Here is a 26,747-nt window from a genome sequence, read left to right as displayed (position 1 = left end):
AACATTACAAGCCAAAAAGTCTTGTGACCTAAATATCCTTATACATGAATGGACATCATATTAGATATGCGCATAAATGACTATTTGTATTCTGCTTAGATAATCAAAGTACTTGTATGATTTGTTAATGGATTTCTATAGATGAGACTATTAATACTTGTATATTTTGTAACATACTGAACTTAGATGTTTGAATTCAAAGGTGGTAAGTTAACTATTCATCATGTTCAAGTTGTTAGTAAGCATGAAATGCCTAAGTCATATACTCTGAAGTCAATATTTGTAACATATTTGATCAAGGGTTGTCATGTTTATTTTCCATTTTTCTTTATGTTGCTTGAGGACAAGCAATGACTTAAGTGTGGGGAATTTTGATCTCCGTAATTCAGTGTAGTAGATTAAACTAGTTTTCACACTTAAGAAGCCTAAATACAAGCGTTTTCATTACATTTTAGTTAAGTTTCTTTAGTTTTACTTACATTCAATAAAATGTGCAAATTGAGTCTTTTATTGACTTTAAGGGCCAAATGAGGCCTAAGGGAGAGCTAATGTACTTTGTAAGTGTCCAGGAGACCATTATAAGGCATTTTAGGTTGATACTAGATGTTATGTCGCAACATGATATGTCTGATGTCACAACAAAGGGAACAAAATGAAGAAAAATCAAGTCTTCCTTTGATGTCATGACATACTCCTGCAGATGGCTATAGAGGAGCATACTGGTTGCTATGTCGTGACACAGGTCCTAGTGTGTCGCGACATCGACTATGGGACAGAAATTAAACACAAAATAAGGGCATTTTAGTCTGCATAATTGAACTTAAAGCTCGAGAACGTTAGATGACCTACGGTTAAGGACAACGACCACCTAAAGGCTATAAATAGGCTCCTTTTGGCATATGTTAAAGACACATTTCATTAACCTAGTTTCTTTCTTTAGATTTAGATTTGTCTTTCTTAGGTTTCTAGAGTTTAGTTTATTTGTTCGTTGTTTTCTTTCAAGAGATCTAGATTGTGGAACCATTCAACTTTGTGGATTTACGCTTAATATCAATACAATCAGGCTCATCCATTTGCTCTATCTTATCGATTTAATTAGACTGCTTTCTCTTTACATCGATTATATATTATTTATGAATGCCATGAGGAACTAATCCTTCTATGAGGGATTAGCGAGTGGAGGTATGATTTGTTAACTATTTTGTAGGGTTACTCAACGGATCAACTGTTTGGGAAAGGGAGAAAGTGAAACAAACCCTAGGCTTGACAACCTCGGAAAGTCATCAAGGTGGGAATTAACCCAAAATTGGTGCTCATCTGTGAACACCTTACTCCTAAACTAGTCTGGACCGTGAGGTTAGGAGATAAGTAGTTCTTGCTAACTCATTATGTTAGTGGAAGATTGGAAGATCCTGCTAGGGTAATGACTAGTTGATTGACGAGGAACCCCAGACGATAGTTGGTGGAGATTACCGAAGTGAGCTAATCACCCATAATCATATTTGATTTATTCTTCCTTTTTAATCTCCTGAATCTTATCTTTTTATATCTTTTTATATTTTTGTACTATAACTAAATGGAAAGTACTAATTAGACCTTTCAATGTTTAGGTTAGAATTGATCTAGCGCTCGCCTCTCTTGGTACGATTTTCGGAGTACCCACCCATTCTGTTGTAAAACTATATTATAACTAGACCCGTATACTTATGGATATCGACTTATAATTATATATTTTAGTGCAATATTCACACTCTGGACATTAGTACGTCCAGAGGTGGTCAGTAACCCTTGATGAGGGCACCTTGTCAAAAGATCATTAAATCTCTCTCATACATCATATAATGTCTCCAAATCAATTTGAGAAATAGAAGAGATGTCTTTTCTCAACTTACTTGTTTTAGCTTATGGGAAGTACTTCAACAGAAACTATTTAGTCATCTAATCCCATGTCATGATAGAACCTCGTGAAGTGAATTCAACCACTATATTTTCTTGCTCCTTAAAGAGAATGGGAACAACCATAAGCGTATGGCATCATAAAAAATGCCATTAATCTTTAATGTGTCACAATTCTTTAGAAAGTTAGCCAAATGAGCATTCGGATCTTTATCTTCTAGCCCATCAAATTGAACATATTGTTGTACCATTTGAATTGTGTTCAGCTTGAGCTCAAAATTATTTACAGCAATAGTTAGTCTAACGATACTCGATTCAACCCCAATCAGAGTAGGCTTAGCATAATCAAACATAGTACGAGGAGCAGGAGGTGTAGGAGGCTGTTGATTATTTTGATTGTCATCTATCTCCACAGTAATATCCTTTTCCTCTTGACCATCTATTAAAATCGGTTGAACTTGATTTACTTCTCTAACCTCTCTACAATTTCTGCGAGTAGACTTTTCAATTTCACTATTAAACACTAACGGTTCCAACGGGTTTCCTCTAGTCATAAACCAAAAGAACCTGTCAGAATCAAAGAAACAAAAAATTATAATGTAAAAGTTAAATTAAAAAATATTAAAATTAATATAAAATGGCTAAATTAATATAAATAAAATTTTCCTCATACTTTAGTCCCTAGGAACGACTCCAAAAACTTGATGTCCATAAAACCAACTAAATATTTAACAAAGGCAAGAGCACCTATCAATTAATAGTATACCTACGGTGAGCAAAGATATCATTCCCACGAACACTAAAAGGACTAGTAATTACTATCTTTCTATTATTTAAATGAATAATTGGAGTGATTGATTGATAACTAAAATCCATTAAGTTAATTAACTACGAACGTGACAAAGAAAAAATTAGGAAAATAATAGAGCAAACAACCAAGAAGCGAAACAACACACATGAAAGAATTCACCTAGATTTCATCTATCATTATCAATCTAAATTACACAATTTCTTCACTTAGTATCTTCATCCGTAGAAATCCCTAAATTATGCTAATATCTCTCTTCAACAATAAGAGCAACTGACTCTAAGTTGATTAAATGAAATTTTTTATAATTAAAACCCCTATTATCGCATTAACTCAATCTATGAATTCCCCTGTTAGATTTTACTCTAATATGATAGATTTATGTCATCTTATTTCTAGGATTGCATGCAACTCCGCTCAATTACACTAGATCTACTCTTAAATAGGGCCTATTCCTCCTTTGATTTAAGCACATCAAACATGGATTAATAATCTAAAATATCAAACCAAGAATTAAGCACACGTAGTTAAGAATAAGAAACTAAGTCTTTATTGCGTAAAATAAAAAATCAAACAACGAAATCTACCATAGGATTCATCTCCCTAGATATTTAGAAAATTAGTTTCTACTTGAAAATAAAAACATTCAAGATATAGTATAACCACAAGAAATAAAGAAACTCAAAATAATCCCTAAAGGAATCAAAAGGGAATCTTCAATCTTGATGGAAATATGCTTCAAAATTGGCTTCAATCGTGTTTTTCGAGTTGTTTTCTTGAGTATTCTATGACGACTCACTTCTATCTTCTTATTTTTGTCATATATAGATCTCAGAATGCCCAAAAACCCTAAAAATCTCGTTTTCCCATTATTTGGAGTGCAATTCATGAAATCAACATGGCCTGCCACATAGCCATGTGGTAGCTCGTGTGGCTCAAATGGTTGTATGTTCAGGCTGTATGGCTCCTATAACTTGCTTCGATTTTCTAGTTTTCACTCATTTTTCACTCTTGTTGCTCCAAAATGGTTTCCAAAGTATAAAAACATGTATTTAAAGGATTAGGAACATAAAATTCACAATTAACATCGATTAATAACCTAAAAACGTATTAAGAATGAGGCTAAAAATATTTTACTTTTAGCATCTATCAAATCTGCATCTATGAATCCATGTGTATGAATCCGCATGTAAATGTTTGTAGGACTATTCACCAAGTAAATCCATAATGTATCTATCTACATGGTGGGTTATCTACCAATTTTACTCGCAACAAGTCTATATATAGATACTGTAAGCATTAGGATCATCTATATGAGGAACCTTCATGCGCTATGTATTGCACCATTGAAGAATTCAAGCCCAAGTATAAATTGCAAAAAAAACTTGGTTTTACATGCTTTATTTCCTTGTACATCATATGAATGCACAAAATATTTTCTAAGTATGACTCATGGCAAGCTTTTTAGCTAGCCACAAAAAAAGAAAATAGCTTATTTTTTAGCTCACTAAGTTCCTTATAAATTTACCATGTTTTCCTATTTTTATTTCATGTAATTTAAACTATTGTATGATGATAAGAGGGACTAAGCCTAGGTCTTCAAGCCTAGTGTGAGCTTGACACCTTTTGTTTGTAACATGTATAGATATCAAGGCACTGATGGGTTTAAACTCTAGTATCATATTTTTAATAATAACTCATGTTAAACTTTGGGATAACTATTAATTTGAATGTATGGAGTTAAATTATCAAATTCTATGAAGTCATGGTATTTTCTAGAAATATGTTGAATATATATTGTAAATCTTCAGTAAACACAAAATGCGAAGTTGATCAAGCCTGAACTTGGTTTCATTCAACCATTCTGTCGATTATGGTAGCACCTTACAACTTGGGTTCAGCTACAGGACTAGGTGAGGGGTGTTAAAAAGTGATAGTTCATTGTTATACTTATAAGTGATTAAGGTAAGTATAGTATTTCCATTTGAACTTACTAAGCACTCTTAATACTTACACTAGTTGTTTCTCTTGTAGATTTCTACCGGGAAACTTATCGAGCTAGGTCAGGGACAAGTGCACACTATCCAAAGATAGTAAAATTATTTTCATTTTGCATCTAGAAATTGCGGCATGTACATATGACCTTTTGTTGTACAAATGGTTAATTTAGAGTTAATGGTCATGTGGTATTGTGATAATGGTTGAACTTATGGATTAAGTTTGGTATGTGATCTAATCGAGGCATAGTTTGATCTTATGTGATGCTAGAATGTGAATGATTTTAAATTTTATAGTTTGCCATGTTTAAGATTGTAAGTAAGATGGTTAGAGTGGCTAAGTTATTAAATTACTTGAGAAATGGTATAATTGAAAGATAAGTATATGAGATAATAGGATGCATGTTTTGTGTTCTTCATGTTGGAGCCATTCAAGTGCTAAACTTCCAAGTTTTACAAATATGGCATGTTTGAATTAGCAAATGATTTGTTTTAGATATGGATATTTGATATGGAATTGATTATGCCTTAATGTTGAAATCTTGAATTGTATAATGTTGTGTGGTTGATTTAGATGATTACATGCTTAAATTGGTTTAAATTAACATGGTTTAAAAGCATCATATTTGTGATAGGTTGAAAGAATTCATTTGGATGTTGTTTTGAAAGAAAAAATAAGTACCAAAGTGTTATGTTGCCAATATAGGGTTAACATTGCGACTTGGAAATGTTGACGTCGCAATATGGACTGACAGTGAGTTACATTGTGACGTCAAAATGCTTGAAGTCGCGATGAGACTCACTATTTGAAAATGTCACAATGTGGAGGTTATGAAGTTATGAAGTTGATCCAAAACTTTTAAAAATTTACAATTTGATCCTAATTCAACCTCAAGTTAGTATAAGAGCTTTCGCAAGCTCACATGAGACGCAAAATAATTATATATCATACCATATACATGTGTTGCTCACATTTAAATTTATGATGACATAAATTGAATATATTTGATCGTAGTTGTTCCGACAACGGATGTAGCATTCTATAGCTCAAATCCAATGATCAGGTCGACCAATAGGTGTTACAAACAAGATGCACCTTATTACATTTTTTGTATGTATGAATTTGGGTTATATGGCATGTAGCTTAAGGTATTTGTGACTTGGTGTTGAGTTTGCATTTTGGTATATTTGGTAGTTGGCCTAAAAAGGTTATATTTGTGAATTTCATCCTTTAATTAGTAAATAATTATGCTAGTTTATATGAGTTTGACTATATGAATTAGATGGTTAGATATTGAAGCATTGATGGTTATGATTTGATTATGTATGGTTGTGTTTGCACGTGAGTAATTTGATGGTTTTACATTGATGTAAGGTTTAAGTAAGTTTAAGGTAACATTTGACATGGTTTGGATAGTTGAGAATGTGCATTTAAGGTCATTTTACCATTGAGTCTCAAGATAGCATGAACATGTCTTGGTACCATAAGAACAAAGTTTACCTTATAATTCAACATACATTCTTAGTCTCTCGAGACTTTACAAGCTAGCCTTAAGACAATTCCATTGAAGCCCCAAGACAAGTGGCATTTTCCTTGAGACAGAAACATCAAAGCTAAATTGGTTTTGGCCTGTTCTAAGTCTCGAGTCGAGACAACAAAACCCTTATCTTGAGACATCCCAATATCGAAGCTAAATTAATTAAATAGGGAGGTTTGTCTTAAGACCTAGTCTCGAGACATAAAAGGACATTTCCACGAGACACAACTTCTATTGTCTCCGAACATGTTGAAATCAAAACCAAAATTTTCAAAAATAAAATAAGACCTGTCTCGAGACATAACACTGAAATTTGATAATTGAGTTTGGATTTGATTCCTAACTCTTAAATTGACATAGCATGACCCTTAACTTGACAAATTAACATCTTATACATTAAGTATGGATGTGTATAAATATGTTTTATGAATAAATGGATTGATATGATAAATTGTTCATTGAATGAAGTGATTAACTAATAAGTTAGCTTGAGTTGCTTTGGCAACGTAATATGATGTCACACACTCGGATTCGACGACCAGGTCAGGTGCGGGGTGTCACAAATTTGCTTAGGTTGTCGATAACTTGCAATTAAAATGTGTTTTTTGAAAAGTGTAGTTTGTTTATTTCAAGTGTTTAGCATTGTTGCAAAAGTTGCAGTGGAAAGTTAAAATGTTTTATTTTAGACATGATGTTTAAAAGTAAAAAAATTAATTAATTACTTTAAATGATATTTAAATAATTTAATATGATCATACATTAAATATAAATATAAATACCTTTTGAATAATTAATATAAATTACTTATTAAATTTTAAATTAAATATAAAATTATATTTTGTTGAAGTATCGATTAATTATTTATTACTACATCAAAATTCATTAAAGGTATTATCATTTGTTGAATAAGAGGACTATTTTATTGGAAATTATAGTTTATTAGTGTTTTTCTTGTACAACGTTTAGCTTATATTTAATCTTCGAATTAAATTTAATTTTTGTTATGTTATTTAAAATGTAAGGAATTTCACATTACATAAGAAGAAAAGCAAGGGTTAGGAGTTTATTTTAAAAATGTAATACCCCAAAATTACTACAAGATGCGAAAGTACGATAATATCCTTGATACAAGAAAATAAGGAAATAAAATGATAAAAGGGTAATATTGAGTTATGTCAACATTGGAAGTATATTATGACATATTAATTCAAGAAAATGATTAAATTGCAAAAGCGAGAAAAGTTTTGTTGCCCAAGAGTAAATACTCAAAATTTTAGGGTTAAACTATAAATATGAAAAAGTTGAAGGACCAATAGTGTAAATATTTTAAGGGTGTAATAATTTAGAAACTAAGGAAAATGGATGAATTAGGACCAAATTGAAAAGGTGGAGAATTTTAGGGGACTAAATTATAATTTTACCAAATTAAGTGATGACTCAATGATGGAATTTCAAAAGATTATAAAGGAAAAATGGTCAAATAGAGAAAGAGAGAATTCTAGAAGGCAATGATGATGTTTGTGATATTTTAATTAATTAATTAGATAAATGTTATTTAATTAATATTTTATTAAGATTTTAGTATTATTTTATTATTCAATTATTAATATAAAAGGGAGGAAATATGATGAAAAAATTATCATCTTTCCATGCAACCAACGTTAGAAGAGAAGAGAAGAAAGAAATTTTTGTTTTCTTTACAATTTGGTCCTTTCACCAAAAATTCACTTTTTTCACCTAGAAATCAAAAGAATTTCCATAGCTTCCAAGAGAGAAAAATAATAAAGAGATAATGGGGAGCTAGAATGTGAAGTTAGATTTAAGAAATAGAAGCTGGAGGAGAGAGAAAATCAAGTTAAAGATTGAAATCAATAGCACAAGGTAAGAACATCAAGATTCCAATATCTTTTTAAGTTTATTATTGTTGAAAAAAGCATGGAAATGAAGTTATAGTAGAGTTTTCTTAAATAAAGTCTTACGTTCTTGATATATTAGTGAAGGGAAATAAGTGAAAATGATGGGAAATATTATAGAGAAAGGGAAATAGGGAGTTATAAACTTAGTAATCAACATCTTGCACTAAAATAGTTTTAGACAACAACAGTTGCTTAATTTTGAAAAATCACCATAAATTGTGGAAATCGAATTAGAGGATGAAAAAATGGAATTCAAGCTTATTAAGTCTAGTTTCTCATAGAAGAAACGGTCTAAGTAATGGAATTGTAAATCATGAGATATAATAAATTTTGTGAGACAAGGTCAGAATGAATTCGGGTTCCCCTATTCTGATTTTGGAAAATCATCAAAAATTGAATAAAAATAATTACGAGTTACACTTTATATGCTTAGAATCCTTATTGAGTCTATTTTCAAAGGAAACAAACGGAAATATCATCCAAATTCTGTACAATGAGATAATTAATTTTAGTGAAGAGGACTTTGAACTCTCAAACAAAGAAACAGGAGAAATTTTAAAGAATAAATTGTACTTATTGGCTAAACCAAAACTCTAAAAATCTTATGATAAGAATATATGTGAGTCTAGTTTTATAGTAATTTAGCGGATCTTAATTTGTAGTTCCGTAGCTCAAGATATAAATAATTTAGTAACTATGACTCAAGTGGATAGCTTTGAATTAATATATAAATAAATGGTGGAATTATAGATAATGTTACATATAAGCATATTATACATTAAGGATGTGGAATTCATCATCGAAATACTTTTAATTCCAGAAATGGTCTACTATTTCACTAATCGATACTTCAAAGGCAAACACTAACGAATGTACCAAATGAAAACTAAGATATAGAAATTAAGTTGAAATTAGAAACAACGGGCTGAAAATGAGAGAAACCAAGAATGTTAAGTATGTGTAAAAAATGCTTTCACATAAATCAAGAATGAATTCTTTTGAGAAAATAAATTATTATTATTCCTCATTTGTTGATTTAGTAGATCAAGTGTGTTTATATACAAGAATGCACAGGAATAACTGCTGCTAACAACTTATGAGCAGCTCACTAATTGCACAACAACCTAACAGAATTCACTTAAGGATATACTTTAGCATTCACCCATCTTCCCGAGAGGTAGGACCCAAAGAAGACTACGAAATCAAGAAAAGACAGAAGCCGACAGAGGCTTTGTGAGGATGTTAGCAAGTTGATCACACACCAGCACCTCGCTAACAATGAAAGAATGACCAGCCACTTTCTCATCAATGAAAAATAAGTCAAGCTCAACATGCTTGAATTTAAAATGTAAGACGAGATCAGCAGCTACTGCAACAGCATTGGAGTTTTCACACCAGATAGTAGGAGTATCATCAGAGCTAAGTTGCAACTCTCTCAGCAAAGAAACCAGCTATGAGATATCACTAGTAGCCGCAACCAGACTCCTATACTCAGCCTCAGCCGTAGAGGGAGATACTAGTTGTTGCTTTTTAGAACACTAAGAGATAGGTGTGTTTCCAAAATAGACACAGTAGCCAGTTGTCGAGCACCTATCATCAAAACCCAAACCTAAGTTAGCATCGGCATAGCCAATCAAAGATAGTCTGTCAGACAGGCGGAAAACTAATCCATAATCAATAGTGTCACGTAAGTACCATATGATTCATTTTAACACAACTAAATGAACACTGGTAGGTGCATGCATGAATTGACAGATTTGATTTATCGCATATGCAATGTCAGGCCGAGTAAGTACCGCATATTGTAAGGTGCCAGTAAGACTTCTATATTCTGTAGGATCACCCAGACAATCTCCCTCATCTTTAGACGGCATAGAAGAACTGGTCATTGGTGTGTGAACACTTTTAGCATTAGCTAACAAGCTTATGTCAAGCAGATTCAAAATGTACTTACTTTGGCAAAGATGAAGACACCCAGCAGATGATCGAGTAACCTCAATGCCCAAAAAATAATGTAGATCTCCTATGTCCTTAGGAACAAACTCATTACGTAACTATTGAACAAAATTATCAATACTTCCAAAGGCACTTCCAGTAACGATAATATCATCCACATAAACCAACCATCCATACTTGAGTTATTTGTAACCTGAACAAAAAAAGAAGCATCAAATTTGGACAAAAGAAAACCTGCGGAACCAAGAAAGTTTTTCAATTTATCAAACCACGCTCGTGAAGCTTGGCGTAGACCATATAAGGCTTTTGCCAGATGACACACCAAATGTTCTCCATTCGGACCATATTGCACATACCTTGCAGGCTGGTGTATGTACACCTCTTCAGTAAGATCACCATCCAGAAAGCATTGTTGACATCAACCTAATGTATCTACCAGCCTTTAGTGATAGCAATTGACAAGATAGTTCAAATTGTAGCAAGTTTAACCACTGACTCAATGTTTCTTTAAAATCGCACACGGGCACCTGAGAGCAACCTTTTGCCACTAAACGATTCTTACGACAAGCTATAGTACCATCAGGTTTTGTCTTTACTTTGAACAACCACTTACATCCAGTCGCCTTTTGACCAGTTGGTAAGGGAACAAGTTCCCAAGTGGAATTTTTTATCAATGCATCATACTTAGCCTGTGCCGCCAGCTGCCACTCTTTATTAGTAAATGCCTTAATAATCATGCGTGGCTCACAATCACCAACTTGAACCGGGAAAGTTTTGGGTTTAAAAACTCTTACTTTGGATCGAGTAACCATGGGATGAGTATTACCCACATCTGGAGGAAAACACGGTGCAGTTAGAGTGATAGTGGTCGAGTAGGAGGACTGATTCAGCAGACGGAGAGGAGGAGAAAATAAATGATTATTCAACTAGCATGTGTTCTCATTAAAATGACCAATTTGCATATTTTAGGTTCAAGGACTAAATTGAATAAAAGTAATATTTTAAGGGTAAATTGGTAAAATGTCAAAAAGTGACCAAATTGCATGAAATGAATTGTTTTATTATTTAAATTAATAAATTGAATGAAATATTAATTTACATCAAGATTGGGTGGAAATTGAGGAAAATAGAAAATTACCAAAATGTCCCTAAATTTTGGTATTTCTACAATATAGCTTGGTAAGTTCGTAAACTTGAATTATATTCATAGATGATTGAAATATATATATATATATTAGATTGAGAAATTGATTTAAATTGTGAACATGAGAAATTGTGACTTGAATGAAATGAAAATGAAGCTTTGAATTACATGACTAAATATCGGGTCTTGTAGGCCCTATTTGTTATGAATATAATATTTCGAGGATATGTTGTAAAGAATTATAAAAGTACGTTAATAATTTAAAAGTTTTAATTTGGATGAAATTTTGTAACTCAATTTAATACGTATGCAAATGTATGTCTTCTAGTAATGCCTAGTACCCTATTCCGGCGTCGAATACGGGTAAGGGGTGTTACAATGTGACATCACCAGATTCGGTCATAATGTTTAGACCGAGTTTGGGGTGTTACATTTAGTGGTATCAGAGCTATGGTTTAGTCGGTTCTCAGATTAACATAGCGTATGTGAGTTTAGCTATACATGCCATATTATTACTCGTGATAATGTAATCTCTTCTTACTCCAATGAAATTATTTTGTAAGACAGAGATGACTTCTAGCCGAATTGTTTCCAATAATGCTAAAAAAAATTTATGTTGAGGTGATTGAAATGTGTTTATGATGAAACAAAATTTAGAAATATATGAAAAGAAAATTCATGATAAGTATGTGTTAATGTATGAAGTAAGACAACCATGAGTTGAGAAATGTAGAAACATAGAATAAAATGAAAGTTTATATGGTGATATGCTCATCCGCGTTTGCTTGGCGCGCATACGATGTTATGTGCTCAACATATTTTTGATTAAGTAAATATGGTAAGTAAATATACAAAAATAGATGGAATGTATGTTTATGTACACTTGCTTGAATAAGTGTAATCAGTATGTTTATATAATAGAATCCTATGTTTAATTGTTAAATTAGAAATAATATGATTTTGTTTTATGTATTTGCTATTGAACCATGAATATTATAATAGTATGAAAATTGAATTGAAAGATTAAATTAAGTAGAACACAGGAATGAGTATTTTTGTTTAATGATATGTGATGAATTGATGGAAAAGACCATAGTTGGACCGTGGCAACATGTGATATGTGATTTCTGTATAAGACCATATCTGGGATATGGCATCGGCGTGCGATCTCGTATAAGACCATGTCTAGGACATGGCATCGACATCGATATGTGAGCCAATGTAAGACCATGTCTGGGACATGGGATTGGCATTATTGAAATTATGAGAGGTCCCATGTAAGACCATGTTTGGGACATGACGTTGGCACCGAGATGAGAGGTCCCATGTAAGACCATGTCTGGGACATGGCGTTGGCACCGAGATGAGAGGTCCCCCGTAAGACCATGTCTGGGACGGGGCATGGGCATCGATATGAGAACTCTCATGTAAGACCATATCTGGGATATGGCATTGGCAGTACAAGAAACATCCCATGTAAGACTATGTCTGGGACATAGCTTTGGCATGTTATATTCAGATAACAGACCTGAGTATCCTTAGTATTCCAAGTAATTCAACGGGCTAGTAAAGAAATTATGTTACATGAAAGTTCAGGTAAAAGTATGATAAATAGATTCGGGTGAGTATAAGGATTAAAAATATTTCAGTTATTAGTTGAAAAAAGAATTTCAATAAGGAAGGAGTAAGTTATAATCATGAGTTGTTTAAGCAAGCAAGTAAATAAACAAGTAAGAGAGTAAATAAAGAAGAAGTTAAATTTGATGAGACAAAATATTCAAGTACGATACCTAAAATAATGTATGTATTAATTGGAAGTTTTTTTTAATGAATGGAATAAAATGAGGTTCGTGATAACAGAATTAGTCAGAGAAATGATAATTAAGTGGTAAAGATGTATGTGTGTGAAGGTTATAGTCGAAATGAACATGATGATCTTTTCTGGATATTATATATATTATTTTATTCTCAGAGATATGTATGTGTAATTGTTCAGTTCTGATAGAGTTCTTATGTTGTGAGAATGTTACCTAATTATAATGTTAGATGAAAGGCCTGTTGGTCTGGTTGGTTTATGACCGGTTATTGTTCTGATTTGCATGCATATTTAGAAAGTGTTTTGTTTTGCTATAAGAAATATTGTGATGCTGACTAATTTGCAAAACATGTAAATGTGATATGTGAAGTACATGATATGGATTATTAGTAAATTACGGATGAATAATGAATTTTGAAATATAATACATGTATTAAAGGTAGAGAAGATATAAATATACGGATTATTGATACAAGAATTAAATTGTAAAGCATGTAAAAGCATTATGAGAAAAGTGTAAAAGTGATATGCATGCATGAAATAACTTGCCCAAGTCGACGAGTTTAGAACTATTAGGATATTAAGGGAGTTTAGTGTGCTCTCTGTTTATTAGCACATTTATGTTCTCTGTATAATACTTTAGTGCTTTCTGTTTAATAGTGCATAATAATGCACCTCTGTATCAGTTCCGTATATCCTAACTATTCTATTTAATCTATTGGGCCTCTGCTAAAAAAGATAAATAATTTTCATTACAAGGTAAATATTTACCTCGATTCATGTTTGAAATATTGAATTAAAAATAAATTGTGAAATGAAAGGATAGAAAATGAATACAAATACTAAGCTAGGTAAATATGTACGAAGGGAACTATAGAATGATAGAGATGACTTTAAGAAAACTAAATGAAGAAATGACTTCTAGTTATGAAAAAGAGAGGAAATAAGAACTTGATTAAGTAAAAGAATAATATTATTGAAAAGGAGTACAAAATGATATAAAAATTAGAAATGTTAGTGATAAGAATGGATAGAAAATGATAATTGAAAGAATAAAGAAATGATGAACTTCATGATCAAAATAAAATAAGGAAATTTCGAGGACGAAATTTATTTTAAGGGGAGAGAAATGTAATACCTCGAAAATTACTACAAGAAGAAAGTAAGATAATATCCTTAATATAGTAAAATAAGGAAATAAAGTGATAAAAGGGTAATATTGAGTTACGTCAACATTGGGAAGTATATTATGACAAATTAATTCAAGAAAGGATTAAATTGAAAAAGTGAGAAAAGTTTTGTTGCCCAAGAGTAAATACTCAAAATTTTAGGGGTTAAAGTGTAAATATGAAGAATTTGAAGGATTAATAGTGCAAATATTTTAAGGCGTAATAATTTAGAAACTAAGGAAAATGGATGAATTAGGACCAAATTGAAAAGGTGAAGAATTTTGGGGGAACTAAATTGCAATTTCACCAAATTATGTGATGACTCAATGATGAAATTTCAAAAGATTATAAAGGGCAAAATGGTCAAATAGAGAAAGAGAGAGAATTCTAGAAGGTAATGATGATGTTTGTGATATTTTTAATTAATTAATTAGATAAATGTTATTTAATTAATATTTTATTAAGATTTTTAGTATTATTTTATTATTCAATGATTAATATAAAAGGGAGGAAAGATGATGAAAAAATTATCATCTTTCCATGCAACCAACGTTAGAAGAGAAGAGAAGAAAGAAATTTTTGTTTTCTTTACAATTTGGTCCTTTCACCAAAAATTCACTATTTTCACCTAGAAATCAAAATAATTTCCATAGCTTCCAAGAGAGAAAAATAATAACGAGACAATGGGAAGCTAGAATGTCAAGTTAGATTTAAGAAATAGAAGCTGGAGGAGAGAGAAAATCAAGTTAAAGATTGAAATCAATAGCACAAGGTAAGAACATCAAGATTTCAATATATTTTTAAGTTTGTTATTGTTGAAAAAAACATGGAAATGATGTTATAGTAGATTTTTCTTAAATAAAGTCTTATGTTCTTAATATATTAGTGAAGGGAAATAAGTGAAAATGATGGGAAATATTATAGAGAAGGGAATTAGGGAGTTATAAACTTAGTAATCAACATCTTGCAATTGAAACAGCTTTTAGACAAAGAAGAGAGGTTAATTTTGAAAAATCACCATAAATTGTGGAAATCAAATTAGAGGATGAAAAATGGAATTAAAGCTTATTAAGTCTAGTTTCTCATAGAAGAAATGGTGTAAGTAATGGAATTGTAAATCATGAGATATAATAAATTTTGTGAGACAAGGTTAGAATGAATTAGGGTTCCCTATTCGACTTTGGAAAATCATCAAAATTGAATAAAAATAATTATAAGTTATAATTTATATGCTTAGAATCCATATTTAGTTTTGTTTCAAGGAAATAAATGGAAATATCATTCGAATTTTGTACAATAAGATAATTAATTTTTAGTGAAGAGGGGTCGAAACTGTCAAATAGTGAAACAGGGGAAACTTTAAAGAATAAACTGTACTTATTGGTTAAACCAAATATTCTAAAAATCTTTTGGTAAAAAGATATGTGAGTCTAGTTTCATAGGAACTTAGCATATCTTAATTTGGAGTTCTGTAGCTCAAGATATAAATAATTTAGTGACTATGACTCAAGTGGACAGCTTTGAATTAATATATAAATAAATGGTGGAATTATAGATAATGTTACATATAAGCATATTATACCTTAAGGATGTGGAATGGAGAGGGGAGGAAAATAAATGATTATTCAACTAGCATGAGTTCTCATTAAAATGACCAATTTGCATGTTTTATGTTCAAGGACTAAATTGAATAAATGTAATATTTTAAGATTAAATTGGTAAAATGTCAAAAAGTGACCAAATTGCATGAAATGAATTGTTTTATTATTTAAATTAATAAATTGAATGAAATATTAATTTATATCAAGATTGGGTGGAAATTGAGGAAAATAGAAAATTACCAAAATGTCCCTAAATTTTGGTATTTCTACAATTTAGCCTAGTAAGTTCGTGTAACTTGAATTATATTCTTAGATGAGTGAAATATATATATATATTGGATTGAGAAATTGATTTGAATTGTGAACATGAGAAATTGTGAATTGAATGAAATGGAGATGAAGCTTTGAATTACATGAGTAAATATCAGGTCTCGTAGGCCTTATTTGTTATGAATATAATATTTCGAGGATATTTTATAAAGAAATATAAAAGCACGTTAATAATTTAAAAGTTTTAATTCGGATGAAATTTTGTAACTCGGTTTAATACGTATGCAAATGTATGTCTTCTAGTAATGCCTCGTACCCTATTCCGGCGTCAAATACGGGTAAGGGGTGTTATAATGTGACATCGCTAGATTCGGTCATAACGTTTAGACCGGGTTTGGGCTGTTACAGAACCTATATCTTATATTGTTTAGAAAAATAAAAAGCAATAGGATCTTGTGTCAATGTAAAAACTTACAAGTTTATTTGCACTAAAATCAAATATTAATTTTTTATATCATTCTTTTAAATTCCTCCTTTATTTTCTTATTTTAAAGTATTAGAAGGTGGGATTAAATATTGGTTGAACAATGCTCTGACTGAGTGTTCTACATAATTTTCATCATAATCGAAATACTTTTAATTCCAGAAATGGTCTACTATTTCACTAATTGATACTTCAAAGGTGAACACTAATGAATGTACCAAATGAAAACTAAGATATAGAAATTAAGTGGAAATTAGAAGCAACGAGCTGACAATGAGAGAAACCAAGAATGTTAAGTATGTGTAAAAAAATGCTTTAACAAAAATAAAGAATGAATTCTTTTGAGAAAATTTATTATTAATGAATTCTTTTGAGAAAATAAATTATTATTATTCCTCATTTGTTGATTTAGTAGATTAAGTGTGTTTATATACAAGAATGCATAGGAATAACTGCTGCTAACAACTTATGAGCAGCTCACTAATTGCACAACAACCTAACAGAATTCACTTAAGGATATACTTTAGCATTCACCCATCTTCCTAAGAGGTAGGACCCGAAGAAGACTATGAAATCAAGAAAATACAGAAGCCGACAGAGGCTTTGTGAGGATGTCAGCAACTTGATCACACGTCGGCACCTCGCTAATAATGAAAGAATGACCAGCCCCTTTGTCATGAACGAAAAATAAGTCAAGCTCAACATGCTTGAATTTAGAATGTAAAACGAGATTAGCAGCTACTGCAACAGCACTGGAGTTTTCACACCAGATAGTAGGAGTATCATCAGAGCTAAGTTGCAACTCTCTTAGCAAAGAAACTAGCTATGTGATATAACTAGTTGCCTCAACCAGACTCCTATACCCAGCCTCAGCCGTAGAGCAAGATACTAGTTGTTGCTTTTTAGAACACTAAGAGATAGGTGTGTTTCCAAAATAGACACAGTAGCCAGTTGTTGAGCATCTATCATCAAAACCCAAACCTCAGTTAGCATCGGCATAGCCAATCAAAGATAGTGCCACGTAAGTACCGTATGATTCATTTTAATGCAACTAAATGAACACTGGTAGGTGCATGCATGAATTGATAGATTTGATTTATCGCATATGCAATCTCAGGCCGAGTAATTACTGCATATTGTAAGGCACCAGCAAGACTTCTATATTTCGTAGGATCACCCAGACAATCTCCCTCATCTTTAGACAGCATAGAAGAACTGGTCATTGGTGTGTGAACACTTTTAGCATTAGCTAACGAGCTTATGTCAAACAGATTCAAAATGTACTTACTTTGGCAAAGATGAAGACACCTAGTAGATGATAGAGTAACCTCAATGCCCAAAAAATAATGTAGATCTCCCATGTCCTTAAGAACAAACTCATTATGTAACTATTGAACAAAATCATCAATACTACCAAAGGCACTTCCAGTAACGATAATATCATCTACATAAACCAACCCATCCATACTTGAGTTATTTGTAACCCGAACAAACAAAGAAGCATTAGATTTGGACAAAAGAATCAAACCACGCTCGTGAAGCTTGGCGTAGACCATATAAGGCTTTTGCCAGATGACACACCAAATGTTCTCCATTCGGACCATATTGAACATACCTTGCAGGCTGGTGCATGTACACCTCTTTAGTAAGATCACCATCCAGAAAAGCATTGTTGACATCAACCTAATGTAGCTACCAGCCTTTGGAGATAGCAATTGACAAGATAGTTCGAATAGTAACAGGTTTAACCACTGACAAAATATTTCTTTAAAATCGCACCTGGGCACCTGAGAGTAACCTTTTGCCACTAAATGATCCTTACGACAAGCTATAGTACCATTAGGTTTTATCTTTACTCTAAACAACCACTTACATCCAATCGCGTTCTGACCAGTTGGTAAGGGAACAAGTTCCCAAGTGGAATTTTTTATCAAGGCATCATACTTAGCCTATACCGCCAGCTGCCACTCTTTATTAGTAAATGCCTCAATAATCATGCGTGGATCACAATCACCAACTTGAACCAGGAAAGTTTTGGGTTTAAAAACTCTTGCTTTGGATTGAGTAACCATGGGATGAGTATTACCCACATCTGGAGGAAAACACGGTACAGTTAGAGTGATGGTGGTCAGAGAGGAGGACTGGATTCAGCAGACGATGGGGACAAACTGTTTTGCTCACGATCAACACCCAATTCAACCTCTGAGTCAATTGCTACAGCGAGATGAGAACCAGTGTTATCAGACACATTACGAAACAAAAATTGGAAAGGTGAAGACTCAGCTGTCTCATCAGAGAGAGGCTGAACGATAGGAACATAAGTGGAGATGCACCCACCAAATGAAGAAAAGCCACATTAGTCATAGAAAATAGGAAATGACATTTATCAAACACAACATGACAAGAGATAACCACTTTACCAGATGGTGTAAGACAATAATACCCTTTATGTTGAGAATTATACCCTAAAAATGTACACGACTAAGAACGAAATTCTCGTTTGTGATTATTAAATGGACACAGATATGGAAAACACCAACACATAAACACTCGCAAGTGATCATACGTTGGGTCCTACCTATGAAGAACGATATAAGGAGACTGACCTTTCAACACTTACATAGGTAGTCTATTTATTAGATGAACAACACAGCAGAAAGCATAACCCTAAAATTCCAAAGGTAAATTCGCTTAAGCCAAAAGAGTATGGCCCACCTCAACAATGTGTCTGTGTTTTCGTTCGGCAACGCCATTTTGTTCGAATGTATGTGGGCACGAGAGCCTATGAATGATCCCATGGTGCACTAGAACTGCCATGAAAGCACGAACCTTACCACCCCAATCACTCGAAAATTTTTTAATATCTTTTTCAAACTGAGTTTTGACCATCTTCTGAAACTGAACAAAGCAGCCAATAGCCTGATATTTATGACGAACGAGATATATCCAAGTAAAGTGACTACACATGTCAACAAATGAAACATAGTACCAATTATTCCCACAAACAACAGACTCAGGTCCCCATAAGTCGGAGACAACCAAGGCAAACGGATAAGTATATTCAGTAGTAGATTTTGAAAAAGGAAATTTATGAAATTTACCCTTTTACAGGCAACAAACATATTATCAAAAGAAGTTTTATTTGACACAATTTGACATTTATCTAAAATGGATTTAACAATAGTAGCGGAGGGATGACCAAGCCGGCGGTGCCATAACGTGAAAACATCACAATTGTCAGAGCGAGACTAAAGCCTAGTGTTGTGAACAGAAGGAACCGCAGTTGCTGAAACAGTAGCGACAGGAGAAAAATGATAGAGTCTATCACGAGTATGGCTCCACAGTAAAATTTCCAGAGTCTGGATGTCCTTAATAACACAGTAAGTCAGATGAAATTTAAAAATACGTTATTTTCTTTAGAAAACTGAGAAATAAACAATAGATTCTTCTGTATATTCGGCACACAACATATTAGACAGATGTAGCAATTCATTTCTCGTTGGCAAGACAGAAACTCCAACACACGAAATTTTTACAAGAGTTCTATCGCCCATTAAAAGAAGAGGTGTACTTGATTATGGCGTGGACTCATTCAAACTGGAAGCCTCCTTGCAAACATGATGCGTAGCTCCTGAATCAGGATACCAAGATGAAATCCCTACAAGTATAGGAATGTAATAGTCACTACTATCAAAATTAGACCTATATTAGGTCGTATTCACATTAAACCCACTAGTGTTGGAGAAATCGGTGCTTGCAAATCAAGAATTCGGGGCAACTTAGTACATGGCGAGGAATCAAAAACACTAAGAACCGACCCAAAAAACACGTCCCCTTAGCTTCATTAACCACGGTAACCTGGACCCACTATTTGGCCCATTACTACAACCATTGGTTGTCCCAAGACCTTGTCCATGACCAGATGAAACCTCAAAAGCAACACAATTTGCAGCCAACCCAGCTAGCCCAAAATTGTGGCATGTACTAGTTTGCCCAGCAAGGCCATTGGATGGCCCAAAACACTGGTTTGTTTCAAATTTCCCAAAATTTAGGCCTAGTGCAATCGGCTGGGACTGCCATCGCATGGCCCAAAATTAAGGCCTGCCCTGTTTGGCCTAAGAAGGCCGCCAAATGACCCAAAATTTGGGTCCGTACTAGTACCCAAAATAGCAACATAGTTAGGGAAACCCTAGGGTGTGGCATTTGTGGAATAACCATATTAGGAGAGAACCTTTCCAGTCACAACCGTGACCGAAAACTAGTAACGCCATCATCAAATAAGGCTCGAACTGGCCAAGAACTATTGAAGGAAAAGAGAAAACACCAGAACTCCCGTGGTGACTCACCACATTCAAACCAAGTCCCCATTCAAGCCCCGTTCATCACCAACAACCTGAGCTCGAGCCGTCATTATTAGAGCGGACCCATCAAAGTCTCGATTGAACCAAGAAAGCAGCATTGAGCCAAGTGCCAAAATCAACCATAGATCTAGCACTGGATACGAGAGCGAAAGCCCTTCCTACAACTACCAGTGGGAGGGCAGCCACCACGCATAAGTTCCACCATCGTCGGTGCCAAAGTAGTCTCCACCAGATGAGCATGAATTGGCACCTCCTGCACCACACGAGTCAGACAACTTTCATACTCCAACGGTACATCGACGAGTCTTTGCACCGGAAGTAGTTTAGACGAAAATGACTTGAGTGTGAGCACAACATCGTACTTCGACTTAAACCTGCCGAATAATTTTCACTTTCTCAACCTCCGAGATCCAAGATCTAGATGCTTCAATCAAAGCACGGTATTCTAAATCTTAGCCACATATTCTTTAATCGTCATATGTCCTTTCTTGACGGAGTGTAACTCATGTCTTATGCGAGCCAAATTGGCTCCGAGATAGGGCGAACAAACGAGTCGCGGTGCTTCAGACATCATACGATGTCTTGGCATCTATAAAACAAGATAAAATAAGACACTAATCGTGGACAACCAAGATGCAAGTAACTTATCTTGTTGAAGAAATAGCGAAGCCTCTAGATTCGAACCAAAGGATCTTCTAGAGACAACACAAACTGCAGTGGAGTAGGTAAATTACCTTTGGTAAAACTGGTCAACTCATAACCTTTAACAATCAAACGTATAGTTGATTCCATTGAAAAAATTAGTTTCATCTAACTTGACAAAATCATGCCTAGGAAATGACTGAACTAACCAAGAACCTGTGAAGGAAATACCACCATGAGAAGCAGAAGCAGAATCAGCAGTGGTTGCCATCAACACACAATAGAAGCAAGTCCCCAAGACTCAGGAGATTGATACCATGTAAGTATGTGTAAAAAAATTCTTTAACAGAAATAAAGGATGAATTCTTTTGAGAAAATGAATTATTATTATTGCTCATATGTTGATTTAGTAGATCAAGTGTGTTTATATACAAGAATGCATAGGAATAACTACTGCTGACAACTTATGAGCAGCTCACTAACTGCACAACAACCTAACAGAATTCACGCAAGGAAATACTCTAACATCACCTTTCAGGTTTAGGTTAAAATATATTTTTACAAAAGTATTGAAAAATATGAAACGATTGGTCCGTTTTTATATTTAGGTGAGTTGAAATTTATCGAATCAAATTTTTGAATTGCGTTGATATTGAGAATTTTATCTAATCCACCAATTAAAATTATATCACTTGTAGAAACTTTTTTTGAGAACCAAATCGGATCGAATTGAGAAAGTTAATCAAATTAGAATGTTGAAAAATTAACTATCAAAATTAATTGCCAAGCCACGTACTTAGAAATAATATATTATGAATTATATAACAAAAATATAAAAATGCATTATGACATATTTCTCCTTTAATTTTATATAAAAATCATTTTAACCTTCAATTTAAGTTTTATTTTTTATTCATAAAATTGCGTTATTTATCAAATCGCCCTAAAATATAAGAAAATTTTAACAAATGTTAACTTTATCGAGGTTACATCCACATGACAATCCATATTTATGCCATCTAAATAATTAATTAATTTTAAAATTTTAAAAATTAAAAATTACAAAAATTCTTTAAAAATTAAAATTATTAAAATTATAAAAAGTATTTTTAATTTTATAATTTTTAAAAAATAATTTCTAACGTGACAATCTATGTATGCCATGTCAATAAAGTTAACAAACGTTAACTTTTCTATCTATTTTGGAGTAATTTGACAAATAATTTAAATTTTATGAGTAGAAGAGATAAATAATTAAACGAATAGTTAAAACAATTATTTTATAAAGTTAGAGGTCAAAATAGTCATCAACACAATAAAAAAGTACAATGGAAATAAAATATGGGGCGTTAGGAAGATGAAGAAATTAATAATAGATAAACGGTGTGATGTTATGAGGTTGACATTATTAATATGTTTAATGAAAAAAGTAGTTAACTGAAACCGAAAGAATGTGATAAAATATTCACAATAATAATTCAAATTAAGCCAAAACCTTAGGCAATCAGCAGCTACTTTTGTTTGCTCTTCACCTTTCAACCCATAAAAGAATGGCCAATATACAATCAAATTAACAAAGCAATACTAACCTTCCATAAATTTTCAATTAAGAGAGTTCGTAAGAGAAAATCAAGCGAAATATGGGAGATCCAATATTGATTCTCTCAAGCTTTGTTTGCCTCTGCCTGCTTTTAGTTCTCTTCAGATTCTTGCACAGATTTTGGTGGACTCCAGTTTACATACAGTATCGACTAGGTTCACAGGAATTAAAGGTCCTTCTTACAAGTTCATCCATGGAAACACCAAAGAAATGTTGAAAATGAGAAACGAAGCCTTAAGCAAACCCTTGGGTTTATTAGATGATATATTTCCCAGGGTACTGCCTCACGTTTATACATGGATGAATAATTATGGTATGACTTGCTTCGATCTTTATTTTTGCCTGATTTCCAGTTCCAAAACATATAATACCCATCCTTAAAAATCATCCATGACCATAATTTAAATCCTTAATCGTATTCATTTCCTTTTTTGGAATAGGGAAGAACCACCTTAGTTGGAGAGGTGGCGAACCTCAATTACTTATAACAGAACCAGAGCTAATCAAAGAGGTGTTAAATAACAGAGACGGATCATATCTAAAAGCGTCACTCCCGTTCTATTCCATGAAGCTAATGGGCAATGGATTGGCGACATCAGAAGGTGAACAGTGGGTAAAGCACCGCAAATTAATAAACCCTGCTTTTCAAGGGGAAAACCTGGGAGTAAGCTTCCTAGTTCCAACCATAAATATTTATCATTAATTTTTTTTCCGAGTCTCCTCATATGCTTACTCTAATATTTTTAATTCTATTTTCACTTCATTGTGGTTATTATGTTTAAATCTAAATAAATATTTTTTTAATTTCACTATATCTAATTTCACCACATTACAATAATTAATCTTACCTTTACTACTATTTTTAATCTTATTGGAATTAATCTCACTGTACATCTAAATGAACCCTAAAACTCATCAAAGCTGACTTTTGACAGAAAATGATTCCTGAAATGATTGTTAGTGTTGAATTGATGCTACAATCTTGGAAAAAATATCAAGCGAAAGAGATTGAGGTGTCTGAAGAATTTAGGTTATTGACTTCAGATATTATATCAAGGACAGCTTTTGGTAGCAATTACTTAGAAGGGAAAACAATTTTCGATATGATGACAAAATATTCCAACATTATACGAAGGAATATTTTTAAACCAAGGTTTCCAGGCCTCAGGTACTTTCCACCTTAGCCTAATCTTGGACTTGTGCACATTAATTCCCCCAGTTCCTTAATGTCATCTCTCTCTCACTTGCAGTAAAATTTGGAAAACCTCTGACGAGATTGAAGGGGACAAGCTTTTAGGTGTAATGCACAACTCCGTGATGGAAATCATCAAGAAAAGAGAAGAAAAGGTGAAACTTGGAGATATAGATTGCTATGGTACTGATTTTCTTGGATTACTTTTAAAGGCATATCACGATGTTGATGAAAACAAGAGAATCCTTGTACAAGATTTAATTGACGAGTGCAAGACATTTTACATTGCTGGACAAGAAACCATCAATTCCTTGCTTTCATGGACTGTCTTGTTGCTAGCAATCCATACAGATTGGCAAGACAAAGCAAGAGAAGAAGTGATCGAGTTGTTTGGTCATCAAAATCCTCATCCAAATGACTTGTCTAAACTACACACTGTAAGAAATTAAGTCACTAATCATTGATTGTATATAATCCAAACGCCTTATCATTTTCCTCACCATTGCAGATAAGCATGATAATCAATGAGGCCTTAAGACTATATCCTCCTACAGTCGCCTTTATCAGGAGAAGTGAAAGAGAAGTTAGACTGGGGAAATTCATTTTGCCAGCTAACATCCAGTTGTTCATTTCAAATTTGGTAGTTCATCGTGACCCTGGAATTTGGGGTGACGATGCTCACTTGTTTAAACCAGAGAGATTTTCAGGAGGAGTGGCTAAAGCTACAAGCAACAATGTAGCCGCATATTTTCCCTTTGGGATTGGTCCTCGGACCTGTGTAGGTTTCAACTTTGCAACTTTGGGAGCAAAGATTGTTCTTATCATGATACTGCAACGTTACAGATTCACCTTCTCCCCAACTTATGTTCATTCGCCGGTTATAAATTTTTTACTCGTCCCGCAACATGGAATTCAGGTTATCCTTCACTCTTTGCAAAGCGATGAAGGTCCAAGTTAGAAAAAGAAAGTAGCAAGCCCCAAGAAAGAGATATGAAACACGGTCATGTGTTACCTTAAACCAAAGTATATAACCTTATGGAATGCTCCAATTAAGATAATATGCAACTTTCTTTCTATTATTCTCATTAAAATATTTGAATATTCTTGTGACAAAGAAAGAAAGTAAAACAGAGAAGAAAAACGAGTTAGAGAAGCAGCAAAACCGATCTACTATATTTTAATTGAAAGCAATTACAATATATATCATTTGCTTCAACAAATACATAACTAATCCCACTAAGTTATCTTGAAACTTTAAAAACATAAATTGTACACAAAATGAATAAACTAAACATGTTATTCAGCACCTAAACACATCGGAAATCTTACCAAGATCGTTATCAACCAAATACAATAAAAACAAACAACAGAACTAAACAAATTAGCACGCAACACGTCTAAGTCAGCATGCACCAAAACATCATCTTGCAGTCCATAGCTCACAGCTTATTTCTCCACAAAATCAGCTAGCACCTCAAACTTCGTAAGACAGCTCGCTGCTTGCCAGTTCCCAAGATAGCTCACACCTTTTTTCGTCCACGAGTTTGCTAGCAAATGGTCTGTCCGCATGACAGCCTGCACCATTGTTGTCCGCGAGTCTGCCAGCACCGTGGCTGTTCGCATGACAACTCGTGCCATTGCTGTCCGCGAGTCTGCTCGCTTTTGGTCTGTTTGCCTGATAGCTCGCACCATTGTTGTCCGCAAGTCTGCTCACACTTTGTACAGCTCGCAAGATGAAGAGTTGTTGCATGGTTGGCCAATTCACAACAATTCTTTACTACAATGTCTTAAGCGATTCATTGTTAGAGTCAAACCAACTTTGTAAGTTGGCTAAGTATTGGCGGCAATTTAAGTTTTCTATAGGGCTCTACAAGGTTGTTTGTAAATTGAAAAAACAAGGTGACAAGAAACTAATTGAAGACTTATTGACAAAGAAATAAAATATAAATAAAAATGGAGAGAGGGGACAACAATAAATTGCTGGACTGAGGAAGAGAAGAAAGATATGAAGTCAGTTAAAGAGGCTACAAATATAAGCCTCATTTTGGTGTAGTAAAGGTATGAGTGAGGAAGAGAAATAAGATATTTATATTGCGAGTAAAAAATTAGAGAAACGAAAGAAGTATGCGTGGGTGAGAAAATGAAATAGTAAAGTAAGAGTTTTGATATATTTATTGGCTAATATAAGAGTCCCTTTCAAATTCGCATTTAAAAGCTAATATACGAAGAAATTTCTTCTGTCTCTTCCTTTCATCGGTGGAATAAGGCCTAGGGAAGATGGGAAAACTTTGAAATAAATCTAAGGCCCAACAAATAGGCAAGTTAGAGGTAGGGTGATGCGAGGCGTATGGACAAAC

At 33.3% G+C, this 26,747-nt stretch overlaps 1 protein-coding gene and 1 non-coding gene across 2 annotated transcripts; both read left to right on the top strand.

Annotated features, from left to right (window-relative positions):
* Window positions 1–1,783: 1,783 nt before the first annotated feature.
* LOC128038434 (small nucleolar RNA R71) lies at window positions 1,784–1,890 on the top strand. Its single transcript, XR_008193599.1, has one exon. It is a non-coding gene; the product is annotated as a small nucleolar RNA R71 (small nucleolar RNA).
* Window positions 1,891–23,115: 21,225 nt separating this feature from the next.
* On the top strand, window positions 23,116–25,481 carry LOC105802558 (cytochrome P450 CYP749A22). Its single transcript, XM_012634266.2, is given in 6 exon segments — window positions 23,116–23,356; window positions 23,359–23,511; window positions 23,639–23,862; window positions 24,134–24,366; window positions 24,449–24,827; window positions 24,899–25,481. Coding segments are annotated over 6 exon segments (1,557 nt in total). The 5' UTR covers window positions 23,116–23,238; the 3' UTR covers window positions 25,349–25,481.
* The last annotated feature ends 1,266 nt before the right edge of the window (window positions 25,482–26,747 follow it).

This window comes from Gossypium raimondii, unplaced genomic scaffold (genome assembly GCF_025698545.1).
Source record: "Gossypium raimondii isolate GPD5lz unplaced genomic scaffold, ASM2569854v1 Contig00284, whole genome shotgun sequence".
Classification (NCBI taxonomy): domain Eukaryota; kingdom Viridiplantae; phylum Streptophyta; class Magnoliopsida; order Malvales; family Malvaceae; genus Gossypium; species Gossypium raimondii.
Note: the sequence above shows the minus strand (reverse complement) of the source record. Positions and strands in the feature narration are given on the sequence as shown.